Raw genomic sequence first — 27,207 nt, 5'->3', positions numbered from 1 at the left:
GGCTTATGAATTTTAATTTTCCAATGTTTTGTAATGAATTGCTAACTTTTGATTTCCATTTTGACTTTAACTAAATTTAAATTAAAGTTTTAAAATATAACAGTTTACATTTTATTCATTGCAAATATTAAATTATTATAAATGTAATAAAACTGTAACTGAAACTAAATGCCATTCTATAACATGTTTTCATATCATAGCTTATATTTATTATGTTATAAATTATATAAAACTATAGGCATGAATGGTTTGTTCATTAAATTATTTTTTTCTCTTAAAATGAATCATCATAGAAATTTGTGTTTATTTTTATACGAGTTATATAATATTAAATACATTTCTTATTTACTGAACATAAGTAAGCTAGATATAGATAGGTACTTCACGAATTTAGCAATTACAAGTTAAAAAGAACTTTTAGTATAAATACTAAAGATAGGTACTAGATACTCTTAAATTAATTTCTCTTAAAAAAGCATACATTGTTCACATTTTCTCTAAAATCAACCATAAACTTTTATACTCCGTTCAAGATGTCAAACTAAATAACTCTATTTGAGTTCATACTTTATATTAACTGTACTTAGTAAATATATGTTTTCGTAAATTAATATAAACTCGGATCGTTTTTACTTCCCTCAACTCCCTATATTAAATATGTTAAATCAATCATTTAATAGTAAAAATCCATAACTTTACAAGTAATCAAAAATATTCTATAATTGTAAAATGTTAAATTCAAATTTTATTGAATTCTTAAGTTTAAAAATTTAACTTTAACATGTTGTTTCGTATTTATAATAATACACTAAGTTATTCATAATGATTAAATAGAAATATTTAATAATCTATTATTATGCATTATGTATAACAGTACAATTTCCAATAACAATGATATTGACTAAAAGCGATGGTTATCAATGAACTCGATATTATCGAGTTCTAGACACCTGAACTTCGATCTACCATACGTACATTGACGTATGCGTGTTTTGACGTGTGTGGCTACACATAAGATAATTGATTCCTTCAAATGGTAAAGCAGCGTGAGTAAATCACAAGTATAGTGCTGACGAAATTTAGTAAATTATTTACATAATACTTAATAGTTAATACCTATTACGTGAAAAAAATAGCGATGGAAGAACATGCTGCGCGGCGAAGGAATATGATGGGACAGGACGTAGCGGCGCAGCGTTCTATAGGCGAGGCGAGGACATTCATCCTCGTATACAAGTTGCGGACCATCAAAGGCGTTTGAGGGTGGTGCGGAGGGCAGGTTGGGTCTTTTGCGACGGCGGTGGTGTCGTGTCCCGGCTGATCGATAAAGGCTGCGCACCAAATCATCATGAATAAGGCTGCTACCACCGCCGCCGCAGCCTCCGTTGTCGTTATCTCTTTCTACGTTTGTGTGCATACAAGACGTAAACGAAGCACATAGCTCTTGTCAAACTGAAAAGCCACATATATATCCTATGCTCATTCTTCGTCGATTTTTACTCGTTTACAACAGCCACCAACTTTTCCTTTTCCCGTTGTCATCGCCCCAACCAACAATTAAAGCTTTAGTGATTTCTATCAATAATGAACTTTGAACGCGTCTTCTATACTGACGGTACCGTCACAACATTTTAGTTTTACGATTGTAAATTAGTGGATTTTGCCAAACTAGTCAGAAATTTCATATCATATATAGATCTATCTAAATATAGTTCTATCACCAGTATACACACAGCTATACTCGTGCTTGACATAGTCGTTTTACTATTTTGCTATGTATGAGATTATTAACGTTACTGATGACTGGAAACATTTTGTAAAGAGTTGTTCAATTACCGGTAGCTATACATATAAAACTATGCATTTAAAATATCTTGAAAATCCTACTGTATTACTGCACGTCTGCACGTACTCGTTAGTCATAAGTGATAATTTTGTTACATGGTTTTAAGTCACGAAGATTGGTGGATATCGAGAAGAACTGAGCTAAATCATATATATTTTATAATAGGTACTCTTAGAAAAATGAAGTGAAGTGTTTTGCATCTAAATGTAATAAAATTTAATGAAAAAAAAAAAAAAGAATAATTTAAAAAAAACGAAAAACCTCATCTTTTTATTTTTAATTGAGTGATGACTGTCATGCAATCAATTTTTAATTCAGGACAACATGTTATAGGTCAAATTAACTTTAAAAAAAACATTTTGTATTGCTCATGCCCGGATGCACGCGCCTAAAGTGTTAAAAATGCACGTTTTGTATAATCATGTTACAAATATAATCATCTATCAGATACATGCGTAAAATAATATAAAATTAAGAAATTATTAATAAAATCTATTACACTAAAATATAATATAACAAAATTTAATATTTTATATAATATTATTAAGGTTACAATATTTTTTGAACTCCAAGGTGTAAATTACAATATATTACAGTGCATTGGCACAATATTATAATTTAGAAGTAATATTAAAAATAATGACTGTATCAATTAGATTTGAATAATTTACTATAATATTCTACATATAGTAATTTCAATCCAATACTTAATACACGAATATAATATTTAGTTTTTTATTTTAAATATTAATAAAACCGTAATGGACTATAAATTTGTACTTAATACAAATATACAAATCAAACACTCGTTGTTTAAAGAAATACGAACAAATAAAATACATATTTTAACATAACTTAATACCGCACCCACGTATGATTATATCATGAATAATAAGAGAATAAATTAAATGCATTTACGAGTTACACAATGTAATACAACTTTTCACTTATAACAAAATGCAACTCACCAATAAAATCTTGATAAAAATTCAGTTTAAACAAGATTTAATATATATAACTAAATATTACAACTAACAGTTTTCTATTACTACCTAACTATAAATCATTAATGCACCAACAGAAATTGTATAATTTATGAAATAAAAGTTGAGGACGTTAGACCCGCAAGTATTAGAGTGAAATTACTGATAATCAAACTTAAATATAAGAACATTATCTGTGTTTCATAGTATGTTTTTTCGATATCATAATATTTAAGCTAGTTATAAGTATATGTTAAAATATATTAATATTTAAAAATGTTCATAATTTACTTAAAAATTTTAATATTGTAATAAAAACCAAAAACTATATATTATACAATTAATGCACCTATGTACCTTAATAGGTCATTTCAATCTTGTTTTACAACTTAACGTATAATTTGGTAGGTATGGTAGCGTTATGGTATGACAAAAACAACATATACGAGTACAACTTCCTTTTAATACCACAATATTGTGAAAATTGAAGTATAATTTAACGACCTATACCTATGGACAATGAATTATACATTCATACATAAAAAACACTTTTCAAACGTATTCCGTTCTTACAGCATTAATATATATCTACTGATAAAGTTTTTTATTTTTTTGAATGACAAAATACATTTTTAATTTCATATTCTGAAGCAAAATATTTTTCTAAATATCTGGATACATAAACTTGAAATTAGGACAAATAGTTTATAAGTCACAAGTTATTAGCAAATATTAAAGTTTAAGCAAGTGAGCATGCTCACTAACCTTGCGAGGTGATACAGGGATAGCCCAAAAAATTTCGGTTTACTACTCCAATTATCCAAAACTTAATTATTAATAAATTATAATTCATAAATTAATCGTCTATTTTTCGATTTGTATGTATCGAATTATTCCGAAAAATAATCTACTCCACTGTATGAAATTAAAAATGTATGTTTTCATTCAAAGAAGAATAAACACTTAAAAAAATATTATACAATATTTATTAGTTTTAACTCAAAATTACGTAAAAAAAATATTTTCAAAAACATTAATAGCTTTTGAAATATGAGAGTTCTTTGATAAAATAATCATTCTGTATACATAGAGTTATATAATCTGTTTATAAAGACATTTATAGTATAATATAACATCTTTATAAAGAACTATTTCAACATTTTAATTTTTAAGAACCCAATAAGTAAGATATTCACTATAAACGCATACAATTATTAGAATACCTAAACGATTTTAAATATTATAGCAGGTAAGTGGAAAGCGATTAAATATTTTATTATATCACAAGACAATAAAATATATTATATCACACAATATAATAAATTAAAAACCAACAATCAATAATTGTATAACACTCAATGTATGTCCAGTCAAACACGTTTAACTATTCGAAAATATCAGTAACACAAAAAGTGGAGTAGTAAGCAGCTTAGCAGCTGTACTATCAATTATGACCCATTAATACTTTCATACTAAAAATTAATTTTAAAATAATAGCTGATGTATCTCATTCATTAGTTAACATTTATATTTTATTATAATTATATTTGAATCACCTGCTAGTAAATAGAAGCAAATGATAAAGTATAAAAAAGGTATATTAACTTTATAACTCGCTTTATAGTTTATAAATATCACGAAACAAGGTATTTTATACAATTTGACACTCTTGTTCTAAAATACATTTATAATAGTTGTGTTACGACAGTGTTAACCTATCAATTAAAACTCGGGTTCATAAAAAATAACAAACTTAAATCCATGTATAAAATATAAAGTAAACCTATAATAATAATATATGCATACAAATTTATCTCTCACGCAAAACTAACGAGTTGGCGCAAATTATTTAGAAAGCGGAAATAAGTTTAACCTTATACACTATAATCTGTAAACAAATAACTACATAATGGCATGATACTATAAACCTATAACCAACTTATTTTAAAACTACACCAGCTAAATAGTTTGTTTAATACAACAAAAAAATACAATTACCTATATCCAAAATTAAATTAAAGAGAATAAAAATCTAGTGATTTTATTATAAAATAAATATTCGTATAATAAATATTATTATTATTATGCCGCGATTTCATGGTTGCATATTATACTTATACAAGTATTGTTATTTCGAAGTTTTCTCAGAACATTAAATTTATTTAAATTTTATGAAAAATGTAACATTATAACAATGAAAAATAAAACAAAATCCAAACAGTACGAGTATGATAGGGTATACTTGAAACCAACACACCAAATAATATTGAATCTACAATGCAAAAAAATAAACGAAGAATGATGAAAAAGGTGAAAGACATTTCGCATTCCATTTATACTTTCTGAATTCTAACATAATATAGCATTTTGCATCTTATTAGAAATATAAATATTGCTTTTTTCTCTTTTTATGTAATATGAATCTACATATTTTTCACCACGATCATTTCTATATAGTGTTTTTACATTTTATTTTTTATCTTCTTGCAATATCCTATGTTAAAACCGCGACTAAGATAAAAACTATTTACATAGAATCAAAATACATTTTATTGACTGCGAAATATTATTACATTTATTAAACTGTTATCGTTTTATTTTAAATAAATATAATTTAAAAATTTAACTTTTATTTATAAAATGATAAAACTAAAATTCATCAACTTTGAGAGAGATTTCCTTTAAATTTATCTTGCTTGTACGTGTGGGGTCCAGGTACTTTTCATACCATTAAAAAATCAAAAGAAAAAAGGAGAATTATTAAGCTAAACAGATTTTTGATTAAATTGATTTTATTTTCTTATTTTTGTTCAAAAATAAACGTCGAATTAAATGTTCAACAAATATTCATATTAGTAATTTTTAGATATAAATACATGATGATAAATTTATTGAAAATAAAACAATTTTATTTTCATTGTTTTTTGTATAAGTTGATAATTATGTTCTAAGTTAAAAAATTGAAAAATTAAAACAAAATTCTTCTAAAGTTATATCAAATCAATTAAAAAATATATATTGAATAAATATAGGAACGATTTTCGTTACAGTAACTAGGTACTTAATTACGAAGTACATTCATTCAAAACGTAATATTTCGTAATAAAAAATATTTTTTATTTTTATGTATTATAATTTATAATACATAGGTAAAAATAAAAACACGATACAGTAATACCTTCTACTTTAAAATAAAATATCATTAACATAGCCTACAATGCCTACATACCTACGTATTATAATAATATATTACAAATATTAAATTGTAATATATAAATGCGATTTATTTGTAGAAAAAATTAATTTAACCTACCGTAAAAATAAACAATTAGGCAATAGCAGTATAAACATTGAATGTATAATAAAATATTTTTAAAAATATATGCTAAAAGTATATGCCTAGAATCGTTTTTCATAATTTTAAATTTTTCCTAAGTCATAAAAAAATATATTTTTTATTTCAAGTTTCAAAAATTCGTCTTGGAAAACTTCGAAGTTTTTTAATCAAATCGGTATACTCATAGACAAATTTATAATGAATTCTCATTATTATTTTATACCTATAATAACCAGAAGATATCTCTAGTTAAACCATTCAACACTATAGGTAGGTAATATATAGCATGAATATACAGATTCTATATTTTCATTTAGATAAATGACACAAATATATAGGTACAATAAACACAAACCCAAAACCTTGATATGTTGGGAAGTTATCGTCAATTAATTTTAAATTAAGTGTATTATTCTTTGAAATATTACACAATACCATACCTAATATTTATCCGAATAATAAAAAAGATGCTTTATACATCTATTGATGAGAAAGGTCAAGCAGCTAAATTAATATTTTATTATCACAATAGCAGAATACATTCAAGTAAGTAAATGTACCTGAATAAGATTAACTAAGGTTCAAAATAATGGTATTTTATAATTAACTAGTCACCTGTAAAAAGCAACTTTATTATAAATAAAAAAAAAGATTTACTAAGGAAAAGAATACGTAAACATATTAATAATGTAATATTTTTCTTTATATTTAGATCAAATCTCTTATCTATAAACAGATGATCTTAATACTCACTTTAAATCATCATGTGACCTATTGACTTAAATTACTTCCCAGATAAGTAAAATTATACTTGGAAGAATCAGTTGCAAATAAGTGAATGTAAATACAATTGTATCACTAAAATTGAATATCTACTAAAATATAGTAAATGGTAATAATTAAGTTTCCCTAATAATCTTTAAGATTAAAAAAAATAGTTAATTTTTATTCAAATAATAACTTTATTAAAAGGTACCTATTCAATTATAATACATCATATCTTTAAATATTAAAATGACATAAAGTAGGGGTACTGATATAAAGATTAATGTCAATTTCTTAACAACTCAAATAGTATAGTTAAATGAGTTACTACATACGTAAGCAAAATTTTAATTAGTTCATAATAAACTAGACATATTCATATTTCAATCCCTGATTAGCTGACAATAATCAAACTGTTAACCTCAATAAATGTATTACAGCTAAGTAGGTAAGCATTATAGTTACAAATTAATATAGATTTATAAAACATATTATACAAATACATAAAACTAATCTATACATATTCTAACCATAATTATATGATATCCTTACCTCGTATAAGTCACGTACAATAGCTGAAACACATATTGCTCCTCGTCTTCGCAATGCATATTGAGGAACCGTAATGTCTAACGGCAATTTGGGAACCATTCTAATAAAACGCATTGGTCCTATGTGAAAACAAAAGTGAAAAAGTTAATAGTTTGTTTGTTTAATTGATTTACTTAAAAAAACTAATAACTATCAATAACATTTTCCATGCGAGGTAGTAATTGAAAGAAAACCTGAATCAAATTACTATTTACAATAAAACAACATACCTACCTTGTACTATTTTATGTTATATTCTACAAATGGCTCTGATCCAATTTCGACTTTCAAATTTCTGTGATTCTCACCACATTCATAATAACAATTAACTTAAGTTTTTGTTTAATTTTTTCAAAAAACAATACAGGATTCTTTTATTTTTCAACCAGTTTTTAAACTTTATATGGATTTTTAAATGTTTTAAAAGACTTAAAAGACTGAAACCGAACTGAAATAGAGACAAAATCACCCGGAAATAGAAGGTATACGAACGTAGAACGTAGTGAACTAATAAATAATTATGTTAGTAGTTAGCAACAATTCTCATTACTCTATAATAAGTAAATACTAAGTAGGTAGGTACCAAGCACAACATTTTAAATAATATTATTATTTAGAATATTATCGCTATCAGGCGGCCAGCGCACGTTCCGATATGCTGCTATCACGGGTTAAGATATCCAACTGATTGAAATTGCGCGTTCGGCCAACTTGGCCCCACTGGCTATTATCAACACACGATCACAACACCGTCGTCTTATCGTGGACTGTGGAGTGTTGTTTAAAAAAAAAAAACCTTACGAAGTAATAAGGTTGGACTCCAGTCTCTCACACTTTTAATTATTTAATTTTCTTTTAAAAAAAATCCGACCGCCTTCAAAATGCTTTAAGTCTTGATTCGATTTCAATTGTCATTAACAAACGCCCGGTGTTATGACGGTTTCCAAACATTCGACTTCCGGATAATGTTCCAGGTACACAAGTGCTTTAAATTTCTCTACTTTTGGTAAGTCACATCCAATAATTATCAATTAATTTTATTAATTTGAAAACCACGAAGTAATTTTTTTCTTATCGTGACAGTTTTTCGAACTAGTGTAGTTTAACATAAAAATTAAATTTAAAAACTAAACCACAGTTTTCAATCTACATGTGATTTAACTGAAATGAGGATTTACTCCCTTTGATTAAAAACAGCAAATATTAATTTTAAGCGCATATTATCATTAGTTGTTTGTCTAAAATTAATTCAATTTTGAAAATTATCAAATATATTGTAATATTGTACATTTCATAATAATTAGGTACCTATCTTTAATTTTGATTTTGAATTAGTTGGGTAAGTACCTAAAATATAATACCTGTATTAATTAAAATGTTAAATCATAGCCCATGATACCTCTAGTTAAACTTATTTACTAATTAGGTAGTTGTTTAATATTTCTATATATTACATAATAGGTAACTTAAAGTAAACAAATTTAAAAAAAATATTCTAATTTCAAATTAGCATTATTATTTAATTGTAATTGTAAACAATGACATAAATTATTGTAAGTACTAATATTTCCCAACTTCATAAGTTTATATTTATTAAAATACTCATTGGGATTTTAAATTATTTCTTTTTTTGTGAACTTATTATTGTTAATTTAATACCAATAAAAAAAATACGCCTTCTACTAAACCACTATCAAACTACAAACACATAATATATGTTCCTGGAAGACCCATAACTTATTATTTACTAAAAAAAAGTATTAGTTTAGGTAATACTTTAATAGTTAATAGTCTTACAGAATATGGAAATTTACAAAAATTAAATTAAAATATCTATAGAAATCATATTAGGTAGGTAAAAAAAAAATTGTAATAAGTTGATACCAAATGTAATAGAAATAACTTAATTAAGAAGTACTAAACTTGGATGATTAATTCTCAGTCTATGTTTATTGATAAAGTGTATATTATTGTAATATAATGTTGAAGTTTTTTATTTTCTTAATTTGTTTATTTATTTATGTAGTGAAGTTATTATTTTCTTACAATTTAATTGTTATATTAATACCTAAGTTAAACATTTTATCTTTGAATTTAATTTAAAGTGAAGTTAAACAGTTCTTTATTTTTGTTTTAATTTTTATTGTTTTGTTTTTAATTGTTTCAGACACAACATACCTAATAATAAATTAGGTAACATCTAGCTTATTAATAGCTTAGAAGTAATTGAATTTAAAAATAGTTAGTTAAAAAAAAAAAAAAATAGTTATTTAAAAATGATGAATATAACTAAACCAAAACCCATTAATCCAGATACTCCTTTGACACTGATTAAAGACATTCAAAATAATGTAAACAACATAACTGTTATGTGCATAGTATTAGAAGTAAATCCTGCTGTACTACTCAAAGATAACCATGAAGTTCGAACAGTGAAAGTGGCCGATAGCTCAGCATGCATTAATTTTTCAGTCTGGGATGAACCCGGTTCATTTTTATATCCAGGTGACATTATACGTGTTCACAGAGCTTATGCAGTTTATTTTAGAAACTGTCTTACTCTGTATGTTGGTAAAAGTGGAGAAATTGAAAAAATTGGTGATTTTATCATGACATTCAATGAGTCTGTAAATATGAGTGAAGTAAACCTAAATGCACCTCCACCTCAACCACCTCCTGGAGCCAATGGAAATACAATAAGTAATGCAAGACGGACTGGTGTAGGAAAACAAAATATGAAACCAAATACGTTCAAAGGTAACAATGGAAAAAGTGGACCTAGAAATCAAATGAGGCCAGAAAGAAAATAATTTAATAACTGATTAAACTAGTTATACAATTGTATTTTGAGTTGGTTAAAAAATTCTGTGATATTAACTCATTTTTGATCGTATTATAATATTCAAGTTTTATATTAATCTGTAATTAACTATGTACATCCTTATTTAAAAAAAAATTCTAAGTAATATATATTTATATGTGTGTATTTTTCTTTAAACCTTACTGTCAATTATTTGACTAATAGATGACTATGATGTATTATATCCTTATGTTTTGAATATTTTATCTTATTTTTAGTATTTTAAATAATGTTATTTTATATCCACGTAAAAAATGAAATATTTAACCTAAATACCAATTTAAAATTTAATTACTTTGTTATACACAATTCAGAAGATTTTACTAATAGATACAAAACTATCTCCTATATTTATAATAATGTATATTATGTTATGCATATTATATCCTATAGCACTACTCATAGGATATCAATTTTCTTACTCCTCTTATCGTGCATAGGTAGTAATATTGTATACAATTTAAATTACCTTATTATATTTATTCTTTTATCTACTTATTATTTAATAATTATTAGAATGTTGCTTTATACTTGGGTCCACAAAATTATAATATGCCCACTTAAGTATATCATTGCATATAGATAGTTGTTTGGTTCAATATTTTACAAATCATCTAATACTTACATTAGATATGTATTAATTAATAAAATGAACGACTTAAAACTTTTTAAACAAAATTATATTTTGATTTGTATTTAAAGCTAGGAAATATTCAAATATTCAATATTAACAAGTTAATTGATAAAAACATTATAATAACCATTTAGATACAATATAATATATAATCCTTATTCCTAATGAGATTGTTTAGAACTTGTCGCGGGGACTAAAATATGTATTAAGTCGTATTTGGGAACATTTAAAAGGAGTAAAACAGATAATACTGATCTAGTTAAATGAAATACATTAGATATTTGGTATGTATCACATGTTCAATTTGTTTCATGAGAACGCTGATGCATTACAATATCTCTAACGAGAATTCGTTTATCGGATTATCGTTTATAATTTTCAAACGATTCTGTCCGCCTATAAACATCACAAAGTCCTCCGCACATATTTTAGTATGTTACACGACGACGACGGCCATGGTATTTTCTTCCGTTCATTCGATGTATATGTCTTCCACTGGATACGCTGTCTCTATGTATTTCTGATAGAACCTTTCGAAAGCACGTCTAAGAAAACGAATAGAGTGTTTATAATATTTGTATTATTTCTGAACGAATAAAATACGTGTGAAATCCTTTACCCGATCGCTTCCGCCACTGGTCTCGACGATTCGTTTGCTTTAAACACGTGACACGCAAATCTCTGACATGTCGGATGTTTAGTAACGAACCCCATGTATCGGTTGTCATCCGGGTAGAACGCACAAAACGATACGTTTTTTAAAGAGTAAAAATAATCTTGACATGGTGTACTCGAATCTCTAGTCTGCTAAATTGAAAATTAAAATATTTATAAAGGTAATATAATATAAGTATAATAGTTAAGACAAGTATTCAAAAATATCGTTGATTATCATCAATTAAATAATAGTTTCATAATAAAAGTGATTTATAGGTATGTGTGCAGTTTAAATTGGGTTAGATATTCAAAATTAGTCCATGCAGTATTTTATGTATGCATAATAATGCAAATAACTCGTGCAAAAGGTATTTCTCCTCCCCCCCCCCCCCCCCAAAAAAAAAAGAAAAAAAAATTGGTGATAGGTTCTATAGTAGTTGCTGGTAGAGGTTATATAGGTATTTAGGTACTTATATGATTATATTGTAATATTGTATGTTTAACTCATAGAATTTATAATGATTAATGGTAGTCATGGTTAATGAATGACGACTGATAAATTTCAAGGTTTGTCCCCTTTAAAAATTGTTTCGCGCCTCTGCGTGTTCACCTATACGTACTGTAGTTGTGTATAAATAGTATGCTAAACAGTGCAGCACTTACCGTTGTAGAAGATTTGGCACGATCGACCATTCGAAGTCCTTGGTCTGATACCTCAAGTATGCATGATTGTGGTTTACAATTGGGTCTTTCGGTTATCTTGCGTATGGCTTGACACAATACGGAATTGCCTTTGTGCCACATTGTCTCCACCGAACCCATGTATCCCAAAAGAAACCGTTCTCGTTTCACCTTGGGCGTCGCAGAATCAAAATCCGTGTACTCGACGTCTACTGCATACGCTGACGGAAACGCTCCTTGAGCGCCAGTGCGTAGGTTAACTCCTAAAAACTCGACAATGCGTATAATTACAATAATATCATGATATTATAGTGGCATTAACATTGGCGTTAGTATAAATACTTCCGTCGAAAGTAAACAGTAAATGTAAGTACCTTCGCTCCAACAGTCTTCGGCTTCTTTTTGCACGTATATCGGATCACCGATATCTACTTCCATTTCGTCCCGGTGCCTAGGAACGAACTTGTACAATCCTCTGTGCGTGGCCTCTAACAGCTCTAATTGGGATAATGGAAGACTTGATGAACATGAAGACGCTGGAGTCGGAGTATCTGCACATAAATTATTTTCAAATCAAAGTTTCATTCCGATAAGTTGAAAGCATAGTATGTGTATAATAGATACATATTACTATACAATATATTTATTTTAGTGGGTATTGGGCACATACCGATTTGTTGTGGTGAACTAGATTTGGCTCTCTCGGGCGAATGAACTAACGATATACCTGAGTCTGGGGATCGACATTCAAAATCTCTTACTCCCGATACGAACGATTTCCTTCTGCAGTCTGACGAAAATACTTCTCCTAATTCATCAGCCAAACTTAACACCGAACCACCTTATTGTAAGTGTTTATAAATTATTCAAGTTAGTCAAATGATAATTTAATCGAATAACCAAATGTCCCTTTAATTGAAATCAATATTTTGTTATTATTAATTAAATTCTTGTTTTTATCGTACTCTAAAAGTGATAATCATTAATATAATATAGTGTATAATAATATTAAATACTGAAAACAACGTTTGAATTTTTTTTGAATTTTGACAACTTATTGTTTTTTTTAAACAAGACATTTGGTTTACTATTAGAAATAAAACAAATATTACTTCTATTTTTTGGTAATTCGGGCAATTTTCTTCTTCTTTTTTCATGCCTTAAACGTACAATTTGACTATCATAGATAGATATTATTATTATTATTACATAATTCATATATATTTCTAATATAATATCTTACTTGTTCTTTGGCTCGTTTTGATCGTCGTCTGAGACGGAAAACACATTAAAAGCATTATTGGTGTCTACATTTTTATTGATTTTAGCTTCAGTTGTTGACTCTTCGTCTGATAATACATCGTGAACTAGACTAAAATAGACAAATATTATTATTAGTGGTATAAACAATGATTAAACTAAAGTAATTTATTATATAAAAAAGTTGATACCTATGTAGGTATATGCACAAATTGGGCGAGGAACTTATTTTTCTAAAGATTAGATATTATAATATGTTAAAGTGTAAGAATATACGAGTATGTTTAATTGATGAATGAAATAATATATATACTACCATGAAAATATTTAAAAAAAAATAATACGGAACAGTGATAATGAAAGATTTGTTTATTCATAAATGTAAATTTTAAAGAAGGAGGCTTATTTTATACAAACTACTCTTTAGGTTGGTAGATGGGTTATAAAAGAATCGTAACGGGACTCATGTAAAATATCTTAAGCCGTCCCTGCGCCTAATATGTTGTATGTACTGTTTATTAACAATGAATGGATGATTGTTAGATATTGAAGTTTAGACGACATCACGCCCGCATATTATATTGTGTTGTCACTGTTTTAAAAACGCTCAATATAGCAATTTTCATTCACCAGAACCATATTATGTTGTGTTGTAATAGCTTTTAATTTTACTATTAAAGTAAGTTTAAATATTAATTATTAATAACACTAAGTGTCTATGTTGTACGTTTTTAAGACAAAGACAACACGTGTTATATACAATATAGCAATATTGCATTACATAAATTATTAACACATTTTTCAAAGTGAAAATTTATAATTAAATTTGTGAACACCTTACACAAATGCTTTAACAAAAAACTACCTATGTACTTGGTTTATTATTATTAATTATATAACACTGCCTACATAAAATGTAGGTACATACTATACTACTATTAAAGAAATAATACCAGTAATTACTGCCAGTCGCCAAATACTATAGTAGGTATATTATATTATAATGTTTTATTGTTAAATTATATTATACTAATGCTGTGTACTGTGTACGATATATTTACTCTATTTTTAAATATCTACTTATAAATATAAAGTGTAAGTAGGTAATAAATAAAATTATTTTTAATTTTCCTAGATAGTTTAATAATACCTAATCAAAAAAAAATAAACCATGGAATATAATTATTTATCATCTCAACTTTTTCAAACATACCTACCTTAAGTTATCAAGTTTTTATCTGCGATTTTTTTAAAGATAATTAGATAAATAATCAAATCAAATGATACCTATATTAAATTTAATATTACTATATAATATACAGTACTATACACTGAAAAATCATATAAATATAGTATAATTATAAAATACATAACAAAATGATAATCTTTTAAATGAAAAATCAAGAACTTAACTTTTACGTTCAAATTACAGTATTATAATTATCACGTCTTATATAAGTGCTTAATTGAATAAGATGAATACAAATAGTACGATTCCAAAATAGTTATTAAATAAAATTTGCGTTTATTTTATACAATGTTCAGTATTTTAGAGTCAAAACCTTGAATGTTAAATAATATAATAAATATTTCTAATATCGTGTCCTATGTCAAGCCACATTTAAGAAGTGTAGGATGTACACATTTTAACATTTTATCAATTAAAACAACTTAATAAGTGGGTTGTTCAGGTGTTGGTAGGAATAGGTATTATCAAATCTTTGTACTGATTTAATATATTATACCTAACTTATGAAAGAATAATTGTTTATATTAACATTACTTATGGTTTTTAGCATCTAAATTGATTTTTTATATAAAAACAAAGACATTACAAGACTTCTAAAATCAAGCAAATTTAATTGCTGCTTGTCATAATAATATTTATCGTATGTAATAATATATTAGGTATCTACTCAAGTTCATACATACACGTCCTTGTAACAAACAACAGTAAGCTGTCATCAATGGTAATAACTTCCTCATTAATTTATTGCACCTATTTTGTTGTTTACGTTTATATTATTTTGTTTAAAAATAATAAATATTAATAAGTAAATCTGTTAGAGAATAAGATTTTCTACTCTCTTGACCTTCAAAAAGTATATTTTAATTAACATGCATACCTACCTCAATTATTATACTAAGTATATAGGTAGTTGGTCATCAGATATCAAATTAATATAATCGAATGATTATCAAAGACAACTTTTTTATAATCGTCTCAGTTAATCTTGTCAAAATATTATTTTGCGTTAGATACTTTAGCCATGTATACTGACTTAAGAGTATCGTATTAATTGTACATTATTTAGGCATACTATCCCAATTGACTACGATACGAAAATGTTTTAATAAAACATTTTGACACAACAGAGATCAAAGAAGCGAAATGTTCTACTTAAAGTTAAAATATAAAATAATAGTTATAATATAGTGGTGTAAGTCTTGAACTAGTGTATTTTTTATTTCGAAAATAGTACATAAAATATCACACATTAAAAAAGTAACAGTTACCTATAAGTTTTTAAGAAGACGTGACCTACTCGTGACTTATAATGTGAAAACAGTGAATGATTAATGTAGAAACTATGATAATACAAAAGTTACCACATTATCCTAAAGAAAAATAGAGAAGGATATTATTATATAACATACATAACTGCAGTATTTTTTATTATTTATATCAAATATTTTTTTTTTTAAGATTTTTAAAGCTCATGTTTGTTTTGAATCATTTAATTCTTATCAAGAAAATAAGTATTTACCTTTAAAAGGTTCCTATTGCATATGCCAGTGGTTTTCAAACTTCTATTATACTACACGGCACACTGGTCTTTTTTTAGACGAACAAAATTGTTTTAAATTAATTATTAATTTATTTTCTTATATCACAATTCAACGCAATCGGTAATTTATGAAAAAACCGCCGCTGCAAACCAAGTGGATACTCGCGGCACACCAGTGTGCCGCGGCCCCCAGCTTGAAAACCACTGGCATTTGTAGCCTAGAGTCTAGATCCTAGACAATATAGCGCCGTAGCGAGATCGTATAGTGTAAATTTTAGATGGTGATAACTGATAATGAACAACAAATAATGGGTTAAACATACATATATACAATAATAATTGTCTTTAGTCTGTATCTTACTATTAAAAAATATTGTACCACTTTTAAGGACAAAAGCCGTGCCAGAGACTTCGGTCGCGCCGTCCCAGCCTACGTCCGTGGGAATCAGGTTTTTCAGTACCTCGAATATCGGATTCTAAAACTGTACCATGTAGGTCGTAGGGGACCGGAGATCAGCTCCTCGTAGATCAAACGCTTCACAGCTAACAATCACCACGCTCCGTCAACCAGGGACGACCTCATGTCATACGAGTTATGTTAACCCCCATTCTGGGACTGCCGTTCTACCGTGTACATGCAGTGTCCTGGGGTATGGTACGTATACCATATACGTGGTGGTTGTGTTACTACCGTCTTAGTAGAAGGGGGCTGATTAGATATTCATTTCGGATCTAGTTACATGGGCAGCTCACCAACAGGCCTAAAATGGTTCAACGCACAAGAAGTTAACAGATGCTTGATTCCCGGGAGCTCATCTAGGCACGCTCGCCCGGGGAAGTATTCCGTGGAATTACGGAAGAGCGGCCGGAGATGTTTAAGTGAACTAACTTAGAGCCTCGTCAAACCCGTCACACAATTCTACTATCAAGTAGCATTAAATAATGTAAGCGTGTATGAGTCCACTTACAATGCCCTTATGATAAGTACGTTCTAATAATCTATGGCCCATATTTAAGTAAAACTAAGGTTGGTTCAAAATATAGTTTTTTAATTTTTTATTTGCAAATAACATTATTTATACTCTTCCAGTTAAGGATCAGGGTTAGCACATATATTTGTATTCAACTGTGCAAATAACATACTTTTTATTTGTTGATCATATTATTACCACGTTTCTGATAATTTTTTATTTTATTTTTTAACAGAAATATAATTTTAAAAACCATGTTCTATTGTAAAATTTGTACTGTTATTCAACTTTTAGTTGTGAAAAAATGCAATGAATATCCAACATTTATAACTGACTATAGGTTTAATAATATACGCCATACGGTAAAATATGCACGAGTATTCAAATGGTTTTCGTTTAGAAATTTAGAATAATAAACATAATTCGGTGGATGAGCATTATGACGAAAAAGAAATAAGATTCATGTAAGACTGTTGTAAAAGAACTATCATACCTACTTTCAATGACATAATTTTGAGGGTTCTTACAGAAATGTGGGTTGTTTGACTCATTATCATGCACAACATCCTTCCGTAAAGTTAAACACTAACAACTAAACATTTCAATACTCTTGAATGAACTGCAAATATATCTTGGTGAACATTAGTTGCCTACTACGTTCTACATAGTATTTTTTGTGACTACAAATCAAATAAAGCTCAAATTTTATTATAATTGTAAATTGGGTATGTTTTTTTGTGTTATTTCCAATTTCATTGGATACATACGTATATTTATGTATTCTTCTCTAATATATACCTATTTTAAAACGTGACTAATTTTCTAAATACCTAATCAACACTATATGAATTATTTTAAATTTAAATTAACAGCATAAGTGGTAGTAATAATACTATAAATTCAAATATTCGCATTATTCAATTAGAAATATATTAACAATATTTTAATTTTCGGACTTGCAGTGTAAATAAACCATTTTTAATAACGCGTGTAATGTTTTATGTATAAGATATACCTACGTAAATGTGTGGTAAATTTAAATTTAAATCTTAAAAAATGTCACCATTATGAGCGGTTAATTACTATGCCTCAGAATTTAAACGTTGGATTTTAAGATAATCTATATCTAAATTATTATTTATGGAGAAGAGTAATTATTGTGCAAATCGTGTTCATTTGTAGTTAAAAAAAAATTAATAATTATTAACTAATTTTTCGTACTTATTATACTTTTTTCATACTCCATAACAATGTAAGTAGTATGTACCTACTTATTTCATATTTTTTTGCGATATATTAATGTATGAATAAATGATTAAAAATTTGTAGACAATACGGATATAAGGGGAAATGTTAAATGTTATGTATTTAAGATTTATTGATTACAAATTATAAGAACCTACTCTATATACAGGTGTATCTTATGTCGTTGTACGTGGGTTTTTAAAATTATTATGAATCGGTAACATGGAATTTTAAAAATGTGTTTCTTTATTTTAAAGGACCAATTTGTGTGTAACAATTTAAAAAATTTTAAGCAAGCAGTTGTACCAAAAAAATCAACTTTTTTAAGTAAACTGATTAATAGATTTACTTTTAGTGAATTGTATTTATAGAGCTAAATACATTTTTTTTAACTTTATTTTAATTCAATTCTACGCACTTTTTTTATAAACTTAAATTGTAAATCTTATCAGACACAAAAAAAAATAGTAGGTAGGTATCTGTAAGATTGTGTTAATTAAAGATTTCCAATATTATTATAATAATAATAATTGAATATTATGATATTCATTATCTGCCTAATTGAGTATTAAAATTTAAACTATTTTAAATTAACAAAATGACTTTATAGTAAAAAGTAAAAAACAGTCGAAATTAATCGATTTATTATGATCATAAAATAATATAGTAAGTATTTACCTACTTATTTTATAATTATATATTAAAATACGTTAATAGTTTTGTAGATAATTATCACAAAAAATATTTTATTTTATTTTTATATATATATATATATATGTCTGGTAAGACTTTAAAATTAAATTTATAAAACGGTGTGGAATTGAATTAAAAGATACTTAAAAATATGTATTTACTATTTAGCTTTAAAAATACAATAAATTTAAACTAAATCTTTTTATCAATTTACTAAAGTTTAGGGTCCTGTAGTATATAAACCAGTGAACTAAAATGTATGATTTGAACATCATTTAAAAAAAAAAGCACTAGAAATCTATTAAAAACATACATAGTTGTTACCGTTTGAAAAAAATTGATTTTAATGTTGGTACAACTGCTTGCTTAAAAAATTTTAAAATTTTCATGCTTATAAAAATTGTCCGTTCTAAAATAAAGAAACAAGTCTTTTTCTTTTTTTTAAAATTCCATATAAATTTATATATATATATATTATACTTTTCGAAAATCCTTATTAATTATTATAAATGAAAACGGTTCACAAAATGATTAGCAGTTTTATGGGATATGGGTATATCCATTCCTAAATATAAAAAATAAACTTAAAAATACTAAGAGCTGTGTCCCCATGACCCATAAACTTCTCCTTCAGATCTCCAACAATGGGTAAACAGTTTAACAGTACGAACAGTGAAACCGCATCAGGCCACACTCTTTCTGCTGCCCTAATTTTCTTTTAAAAAAAAAGTAGAGCTCCGCGTAGCCTTTATTGATATTATTTTTAAGTAAGTCATGACCTTTTTGAAACTGTACATTTTAAAATGATCCTAACTTACTTGAAAATAATAATATCAATAAAAGGCTATGTTGGGTTAGGATAATAATTAGGATAATAATCTGACCTTTAAATTTTATATTAGGTCAATTCATCGCTGTAATATCAAAACAGACGTCCTCTTAATATTAAGGATTTGTTCAGAAAATATATTTATATATTTTATAAATCCATGTTTGGAGAGGATGGTAGACTTAGCGAACCTATAGGTACATAAACTCTTCTCATATAGCTTTCACCCACACCGATCTCAGGTAGGCAACTAAACTCCACGAGTACACGACCGCAGTTTATCATAATATGAAAAAATATAATATCTAAAAATATAATAATATGCTATTATATAAATCATAATAATATATCCGCAGAATTCGTACGGATAGGTATCTTAAATATTATATATAACCACAAAACAAACGGTTGTGTCGATACCTATAACTATGTGTAAGACGTAAGTATTTAAAAAAAAATCAATGTAGTTTTTACTTACGTATAAGTCTGCGCGGACGCCCTCAGATGTTGGGGTAGCGATTCGAATATTTGCCTGAATTCTTCGAACTCAGAATCAGCCATTGCTTTTGCGTACAATATGCATGCGTGTATATTACACAATGATCGTCGTCGGTTTCTGCGTCTTTGTAGGATTACTTTATTATAACACATACATAGATAATATTATTATCTCATCGCGGACATCAGAAAAACTATGATTTCTCTACGGACGCGCCACACAAACACGAACGACCGCCCCGCAAGTTGAACAGTATTGATTATTGTCGTTTCCACCCCGTGTGGTATATATTACATTACCATCGCGCGCACTCCGTATAGACTTTTCGGTTAGACGTTTCTAATAAACATGAAGTATTTAATAATTTCAATATATATCGTGATGTTTTATTGTAAGGTTTTATTTTCCTAGTAATTATCATTACACATCAAAGTAATGTTAATTACAAAAACAATAGTATTATTGATTTATACGTGTTTTCGCGCGGTCTTGTAGATATATTTTTTTCTCCACTGTTTGAGAACCAATTGCGGAACGACGCGCACTTTGAGTACTGACGACAACAACAACAATACTACTTGCCGTTATCACTCACATCCCGCGTGATTCACCTAAAACAGTGATAACGTGACCGTGATCATCATTTGCCGCTGTTGGCTGTTACCAACGGGGTGACTTCTTGAAGTAGAACAGTAATTGGGCAGCGTCGTTGACGACGGTTTTTTTTTTATTTCAATTTCATCCGCCATGTCCACTAAAAGTTACATTTTAGACAACGGTGCGTACACGGCCAAGGTCGGTCACACGGACGACGATGCACCCAAGTAAGTCACTTCGAGTTTTGGATCATGTGAACGCTCTGGTTGAAATTGTCAATCGTAAGTAAGGTATCCATATACTTAAATATTAACGTTATTGTTTTCAGGGTCATACCCAATTACATTATGAAAGCTAAAAGCGAACGGCGGAGGACATTTATCGGAGATCAACTTTCTGAGTGCCGAGACAAATCTGGATTGTATTTTATGTTGGGTTTTCAAAAGGTAACTCGAATATGGCACTTGACACTTGTTGACTGTTTACTCTCTATAATAATAATTATGCATTTGAATACATAATATAGTATATGTTATCTGTTTGATAGTAATTTTAGTTACTACATTTCTAGGGTTACTTATTAAACTGGGATATTCAGAAAACAGTGTGGGATTATATATTTAGTAAAGATTGTTGCAAAGCCAACTTTTTTGAAATGCCACTAATTGTAACTGAACCATACTTCAATTTTAGTTCTATTCAAGAAGGAATGTCAGAAATATTTTTTGAAGAATATGAGTTTCAAGCTTTACTTCGAACTAATGGTAAATATAATAGCCTTTAATCTACTTATTTAACACAAAAGTATATTAAACATGTTTTTTTTAGCTGGAAATCTATCTTGTTACCATTATCACCACGATAAACCATCCGCAAAATGCTGCTTGGTTGTTGAATCCGGCTATAGTTTTACACATATTGTTCCTTACATTTTACAAAAGAAATTCAAGCCTGGAATATTACGTGTCAATGTTGGTGGCAAAATTCTTACTAATCATTTAAAAGAAGTGATATCATACCGACAGTTACATGTCATGGAAGAAACATATGTGATGAATCAGTGCAAAGAAGATTTGTGTTTCATGTCTACTGATTTTGATCGAGATCTTAAAATTGCGAAAACGAAATGGCCTAAAAATACTATTGTCAGAGACTATATTTTACCAGATTATACAACTGTAAATAGAGGACTTATAAGAACATTAGACGAGACTTCTGTGAGCAGAACTATAGATAAAGATCAGGTAAGTACAAATTATAATATCATTTTTACGGGTAGATATTTAGGTAAATATTAATTTTTATCATTTATAACATTAGCAAGTTTTACGAATGAACAATGAACGTTTTACAATACCAGAAATATTATTCCATCCAAATGATATTGGGATACCACAAATGGGCATATCAGAAGCAATTGTTCACAGTATTAACTTGTGTCCAGAAGAGACTAGACCTCATCTATACAACAACATCATTGTTACTGGTGGTAATGGTTGTTTTCCTGGTTTTGAAGAACGTCTTACTAAAGAAGTGCGGGCTCTTGCTCCTGATGAATTTGATGTTTCAGTGACTGTTCCTGAAAAGTATATAAAATTATAAATTTTACCTAAAGTAAAGTGTATAAATTCCTTTTTAAATTTGCAGTCCAATTACATATGCTTGGCATGGAGGAAATTTACTGAGTAAAGATCCTGATTTTTTTTCGCTTGTGGTGACTAAAGAAGAATATGATGAAGAAGGATTTTCTGCATGTCATCGATTTGACGTTTAATAACAAAAGACTGAAAATAGAAAACATTAGTGATTATTTATTAATTATAAATATTACGAATTTAGTTTAATTTTGTATGAAACAAAATGTATGTAAATACTAAATACTAATAAAATTATATTTTATGTACGTATTTTAAAGTAAAACTTCTTGAACAGTGAATCACTTTATGACTATGTTAAATACTATTTTCATAGTTAGAACTTTTAAAATCTGTTGTTTATTTCTCAAGTATTTTTTTTTTATAATTTTTTATATTGATTTAATATTTCTTCTAATTGTATTTATAAAAAGAATGTATGAAAAATAACTAATTATTATAATATTATCGCTATCTTATACTTTGAATATTGATTAAATATTTAATTATGTGTATTATGTACATTGTGTAAAATAAAAATATTTTTGTATAAATATTGAATTTTTTCCTTCTCTTGATTAATTTAGCATGTATGTTATATGCATAGACCTGCTTTGTTTATATTATTAACATTGCGCATCATGAATCATAATATAGGGCACGATTAAGTGACCGAGTGACAGATGCACACACACAATTAAATAATTGTAATATAATATAATATATAAAATACATATTATAATAGTATAGTAATATTCACATTATACATAGATCTTTTATTGTATGCACAATATTTTTTACATTGTGCACCGATTTTCATATCACTGCCAACGCCCTCTATCACGGTTCAAATTTTAACTCATAGGTCCGGTCTATGGTTATAATATGTATACTATTTTATTTTATGAAGTATAATATCAATTTTTTTACAACTTTCCAAATAATATAATATAAAATATTTAGCTTATGGAACAATATTTTTTTTTAACGTTAAAATATTTAATACCTATTATTATTTGTGTTCATTTTAGATATATATTATTAAGTAAAATGTCTTTCTATAATCATAATTTTAATTTTTAGCATACTAATATGTTATTACATCTTATACAAGGATTTATAGGTATTAAAAAGTATATATTTGGACAATATTCTTCATTCACTGTTCAATTGAACCATCTTTGTGTAACCATTATATTATGTACCGTTTCTGTATCCATTCCATTCATTAAAACTTGACAAACAATGATCTATATATTATTTAATATAATTATTAATCATTAGATACAATTTATTGCTAACAAACAATAGCTATACGCCTATACCAAGAAAATCACTTTTTCAAATTTTAATACTTAGAAAATGACAAAAATACATTAATTGTTTAATTTTTGATCTATTATTTTTTATTTTATCCTAACTTGAATCAAAAATATATTTTTCATAAATTAATGATTTGTTGCAGATCCGTTAAAATGGAACCAAAGCGATCTAGACTTCCAATAACTTGGACTTTGAGACCAGTGTTGCCAGAGGATGTAAAGACTGACTCTATCATCACAGTAAATGTGTTTGTAGACACTATTATTAATCGAACCTCTACTAGCAAAATCGTTAAGAGTCTTGGACAACTGTCTGTGATAAATTCTTTGACTCATCTCAAACGTGTTAATAATCAATCAATCATACTAATGTTAGCCAACGATTTAAATCCAGATCAGTGTGTGGCAGAATTAAAAAACAAAGGATTTGATTTTAATGGACTATCAGGTCGACCTAAGATTGTACCTGTCCCGGCGTTCATGCCAAAAACATGTAGCCAAAACCTACAGGCTCGTAAGCTGTGGCCGTGTAATTTTCACCCAGACAAACGACTAGAGTCAATATTGTGCGGTGAATTCTTTAATCAACTTCAACTTGCCACTATTGATCGATACATGAGGACAGCGTTGTCATGTGCGGCTGGTGGAGTGGGTGCTGTGGTAGTCGATCCTTCGAAAGATCTAATTGTAGCGCAAAGTGGTGATTTCCGTGCCGAACACCCTGTAAAGCATGCGATCATGTGTGTGGTGGATGAAGTAGCCAAGGTTCAAGGAGGCGGCGCATGGAACTCTTCGTCGACCATAGCTAAAACATCTAGTGTCTCTACTGACCTTATTAATGGTGACAAGACTGGTCCATATTTATGCACAGGATACGATGTGTATGTAACTAAAGAACCATGTGTGATGTGTGCGATGGCATTGGTGCACAGCAGAGCAAGGAGGGTATTCTATGGATGTGAGAATGACAGCGGGCTCGGAGGCTTAGGTGGATCGGTCAGCATACATCTCCTTAAAGGAATAAACCATCGATTTGAGGTTTACGCCGGTGTTTTAGAAGAAGAGTGCAGAACTACAGCATTGCAATTGCCTACTAAAAATGTTGCTCAAAACATGAAATACACAGAATAAAAAATTGTAAAATCTTCCAACAAATATATTTGTCTTAAATAGGTCCCTAATACCTATTCATTTTTTTGAATTTATGCATTTATTTTATTTCCAATATTCAGTTTAATGACACATTCAAACTTATATACAAGTTGAGTTATGTAAATAATAATAATCATTATCTAGCTACTAATGTACGTCTGTACCTATATTACTTATGTCCTAGGTATATGGAATTGAAATATTTATTAACTGCCATTTAAATTGAAAAAAACAAATAGGTTTAACTATTTATAAATAGATAATTAATTAAAACATCATTAGTTAGGTACCTAATCATAATAAATCAATATTAGCTTGGTTATTGGCTTATCGGCTATCGCAGTACATATACATGGAGTAATCATATTTATACATGTTTTTTAATTTAAATAAATATATTTATTGGTCATTAAGATTGCTAGTGTAGGTACGTTTACACAGCATGGATGTCATAGTTTTTACAGGTGGTTGTGAAAGTATATACCACATTGTATACAAAATAAAGTGGGTACTCATTTCTGCATAATTTTGAAATTAAATTCTATAAATAGGTACATAAGTAATTTTAATGTATTATACCAGCTACAATACCTACAACAGACGGTTTTAAACGTTTTAAAGAAACGCGCAATTAAACGATTTCGTTATGATTTATAGACTAATTATAGTGGTGCATCAGCAGAAAAAATTACTGTTTTAACTTTAAAGTATTAAAACTAGTATAAAATAGATAAGGTTAGGTTAGTATAGTTATAGAGGTCAATATGCCTACACACATTTCTAAAAAAGACGTGTGTTTCCTTGAGCCCCAGAAAATATGATCAAATTAAGGAATATACAAATATTAGGTATACCTACCTACATTTCCAGTTTTTGGAAAATTAAAAATAATTTAAGTTTTTAGTCTAAACAAATCAAACTTAAAAAATAAACAAAGAAAGCGCTTTTTAAAACAACAAATTTTGAGCACTTAATAAATAAATTAATTAATTAACTTGATGTAACCTTATTATCCTATACACGAATCATGGAATAACAATATAACGTGTCCGCTCTGGCACTCGAAATTGAATTATAGTAATAATAAAGTACATACATTTAAGTATGACTTGTCTTTATTAAAACAATACTACGTCTTTATGATATTAAAATAAGAATTAAGTACATGCTCAGATCATGTCTAGCACAGAGCTCCACACACCAGTCGGGCGAGACCGTTTTTCGACCAAAAACATAGCCTTCCTTTTTCGGCCGATTCACTTTTTGACCAAATTTAAAAAAGACTGATTCCCTTTTCAACCAGAACAAAAAGTTTTGTTAAGTTGTGGAAATTATATAATTATGTAATTTTGAAAAATTATTATAAATTTAAGTTGCATAAAATATCGTAAAAAAAATACAGAAAATTATTTAAAATTTAAGATTATCTATATCAACATTATTTCATATCAATATTTTACAATATCTATAATATTATATAAAATAATAAAAATAATAATAATAGGTAATTTTTTCAAAAGAACAAGATATTATTATTGTAAATATTTGTAATGAATAATACCAAAAAATTTAAATTTGATTTGCAGAATCTTCAAATCTTAAATTTTAAATATATGAAACAATAGTGACAATTTTTATTGTGTGTAATATACTAATATTAATATCTTTTTGTAAATAATTTCGTCAAGAATTGTATTTTTACGAATAATAATTCTCCAGATGCAATTGTAAGACAAATTGGAACACCTAAAATTAAATTTTACACTATTTTTTAAATTTGTTCTATAATATTGTACATACAGTGTGGCGTTTAAGCATATTTACATAAAAATAATGTTATTATATTAATATTCTTATATTTA

The 27,207-nt window shown here is 27.5% G+C and overlaps 5 protein-coding genes across 10 annotated transcripts in view; 3 read left to right on the top strand and 2 right to left on the bottom strand.

Annotated features, from left to right (window-relative positions):
* Positions 1 to 8,188, bottom strand: part of LOC114131113 (high affinity cAMP-specific 3',5'-cyclic phosphodiesterase 7A-like) — a 111,454-nt gene extending 103,266 nt beyond the window's left edge. Inside the window, exons 1-2 of one of the 3 annotated variants that reach the window (XM_050198964.1) lie at positions 7,753 to 8,188; positions 7,484 to 7,602 (exon numbers count right to left, since the gene is read on the bottom strand). In XM_050198964.1, coding sequence (XP_050054921.1) covers positions 7,484 to 7,542 — 59 coding nt within the window. In that variant the 5' untranslated portion in view covers positions 7,543 to 7,602; positions 7,753 to 8,188. The remainder of the gene's footprint in view (positions 1 to 7,483; positions 7,603 to 7,752) is intronic. The other 2 variants (XM_050198963.1, XM_050198965.1) reach the window with 2 other exon arrangements.
* Positions 8,189 to 8,349: 161 nt separating this feature from the next.
* On the top strand, positions 8,350 to 10,498 carry LOC114131103 (SOSS complex subunit B homolog). The gene is made up of 2 exons (XM_027996243.2): positions 8,350 to 8,496; positions 9,690 to 10,498. The coding sequence occupies exon 2, from the start codon at positions 9,799 to 9,801 to the stop codon at positions 10,330 to 10,332; it is 534 nt and encodes a 177-aa protein (XP_027852044.1). The 5' UTR covers positions 8,350 to 8,496; positions 9,690 to 9,798; the 3' UTR covers positions 10,333 to 10,498.
* LOC114131110 (probable inactive tRNA-specific adenosine deaminase-like protein 3) lies at positions 8,382 to 25,394 on the top strand. Of its 2 annotated transcripts, XM_050198974.1 has the most exons (4): positions 8,389 to 8,528; positions 16,793 to 17,058; positions 17,140 to 17,347; positions 24,337 to 25,394. In XM_050198974.1, the coding sequence occupies exon 4, from the start codon at positions 24,347 to 24,349 to the stop codon at positions 25,322 to 25,324; it is 978 nt and encodes a 325-aa protein (XP_050054931.1). In that variant the 5' UTR covers positions 8,389 to 8,528; positions 16,793 to 17,058; positions 17,140 to 17,347; positions 24,337 to 24,346; the 3' UTR covers positions 25,325 to 25,394. The 2 variants fall into 2 exon arrangements, with proteins under 2 accessions (XP_027852054.2, XP_050054931.1); XM_027996253.2 differs by lacking the exons at positions 16,793 to 17,058; positions 17,140 to 17,347 and having other exon boundaries at positions 8,382 to 8,528.
* Positions 11,045 to 20,902, bottom strand: LOC114131109 (JNK-interacting protein 1). Of its 3 annotated transcripts, none has more exons than XM_027996251.2 (8): positions 20,620 to 20,902; positions 13,598 to 13,726; positions 13,467 to 13,513; positions 13,025 to 13,195; positions 12,729 to 12,905; positions 12,337 to 12,617; positions 11,636 to 11,823; positions 11,045 to 11,561 (listed from the first exon to the last, which is right to left on the bottom strand). In XM_027996251.2, exons 1-8 carry the CDS (start codon positions 20,790 to 20,792, stop codon positions 11,489 to 11,491), a joined length of 1,239 nt encoding a protein of 412 aa, XP_027852052.2. In that variant the 5' UTR covers positions 20,793 to 20,902; the 3' UTR covers positions 11,045 to 11,488. The 3 variants fall into 3 exon arrangements, with proteins under 3 accessions (XP_027852052.2, XP_027852050.2, XP_027852051.2); XM_027996249.2 differs by having other exon boundaries at positions 13,467 to 13,531; positions 20,620 to 20,901; XM_027996250.2 differs by having other exon boundaries at positions 11,636 to 11,820; positions 13,467 to 13,531; positions 20,620 to 20,900.
* LOC114131108 (actin-related protein 6) lies at positions 20,909 to 23,370 on the top strand. Its single transcript, XM_027996248.2, has 6 exons — positions 20,909 to 21,464; positions 21,566 to 21,683; positions 21,809 to 22,001; positions 22,066 to 22,481; positions 22,558 to 22,823; positions 22,885 to 23,370. The coding sequence occupies exons 1-6, from the start codon at positions 21,388 to 21,390 to the stop codon at positions 23,009 to 23,011; spliced, it is 1,197 nt and encodes a 398-aa protein (XP_027852049.2). The 5' UTR covers positions 20,909 to 21,387; the 3' UTR covers positions 23,012 to 23,370.
* Positions 25,395 to 27,207: the final 1,813 nt, after the last annotated feature.

This window comes from Aphis gossypii, chromosome 2 (genome assembly GCF_020184175.1).
Source record: "Aphis gossypii isolate Hap1 chromosome 2, ASM2018417v2, whole genome shotgun sequence".
NCBI lineage: Eukaryota > Metazoa > Arthropoda > Insecta > Hemiptera > Aphididae > Aphis > Aphis gossypii.
This window is presented reverse-complemented; position numbering and strand designations above follow the sequence as displayed.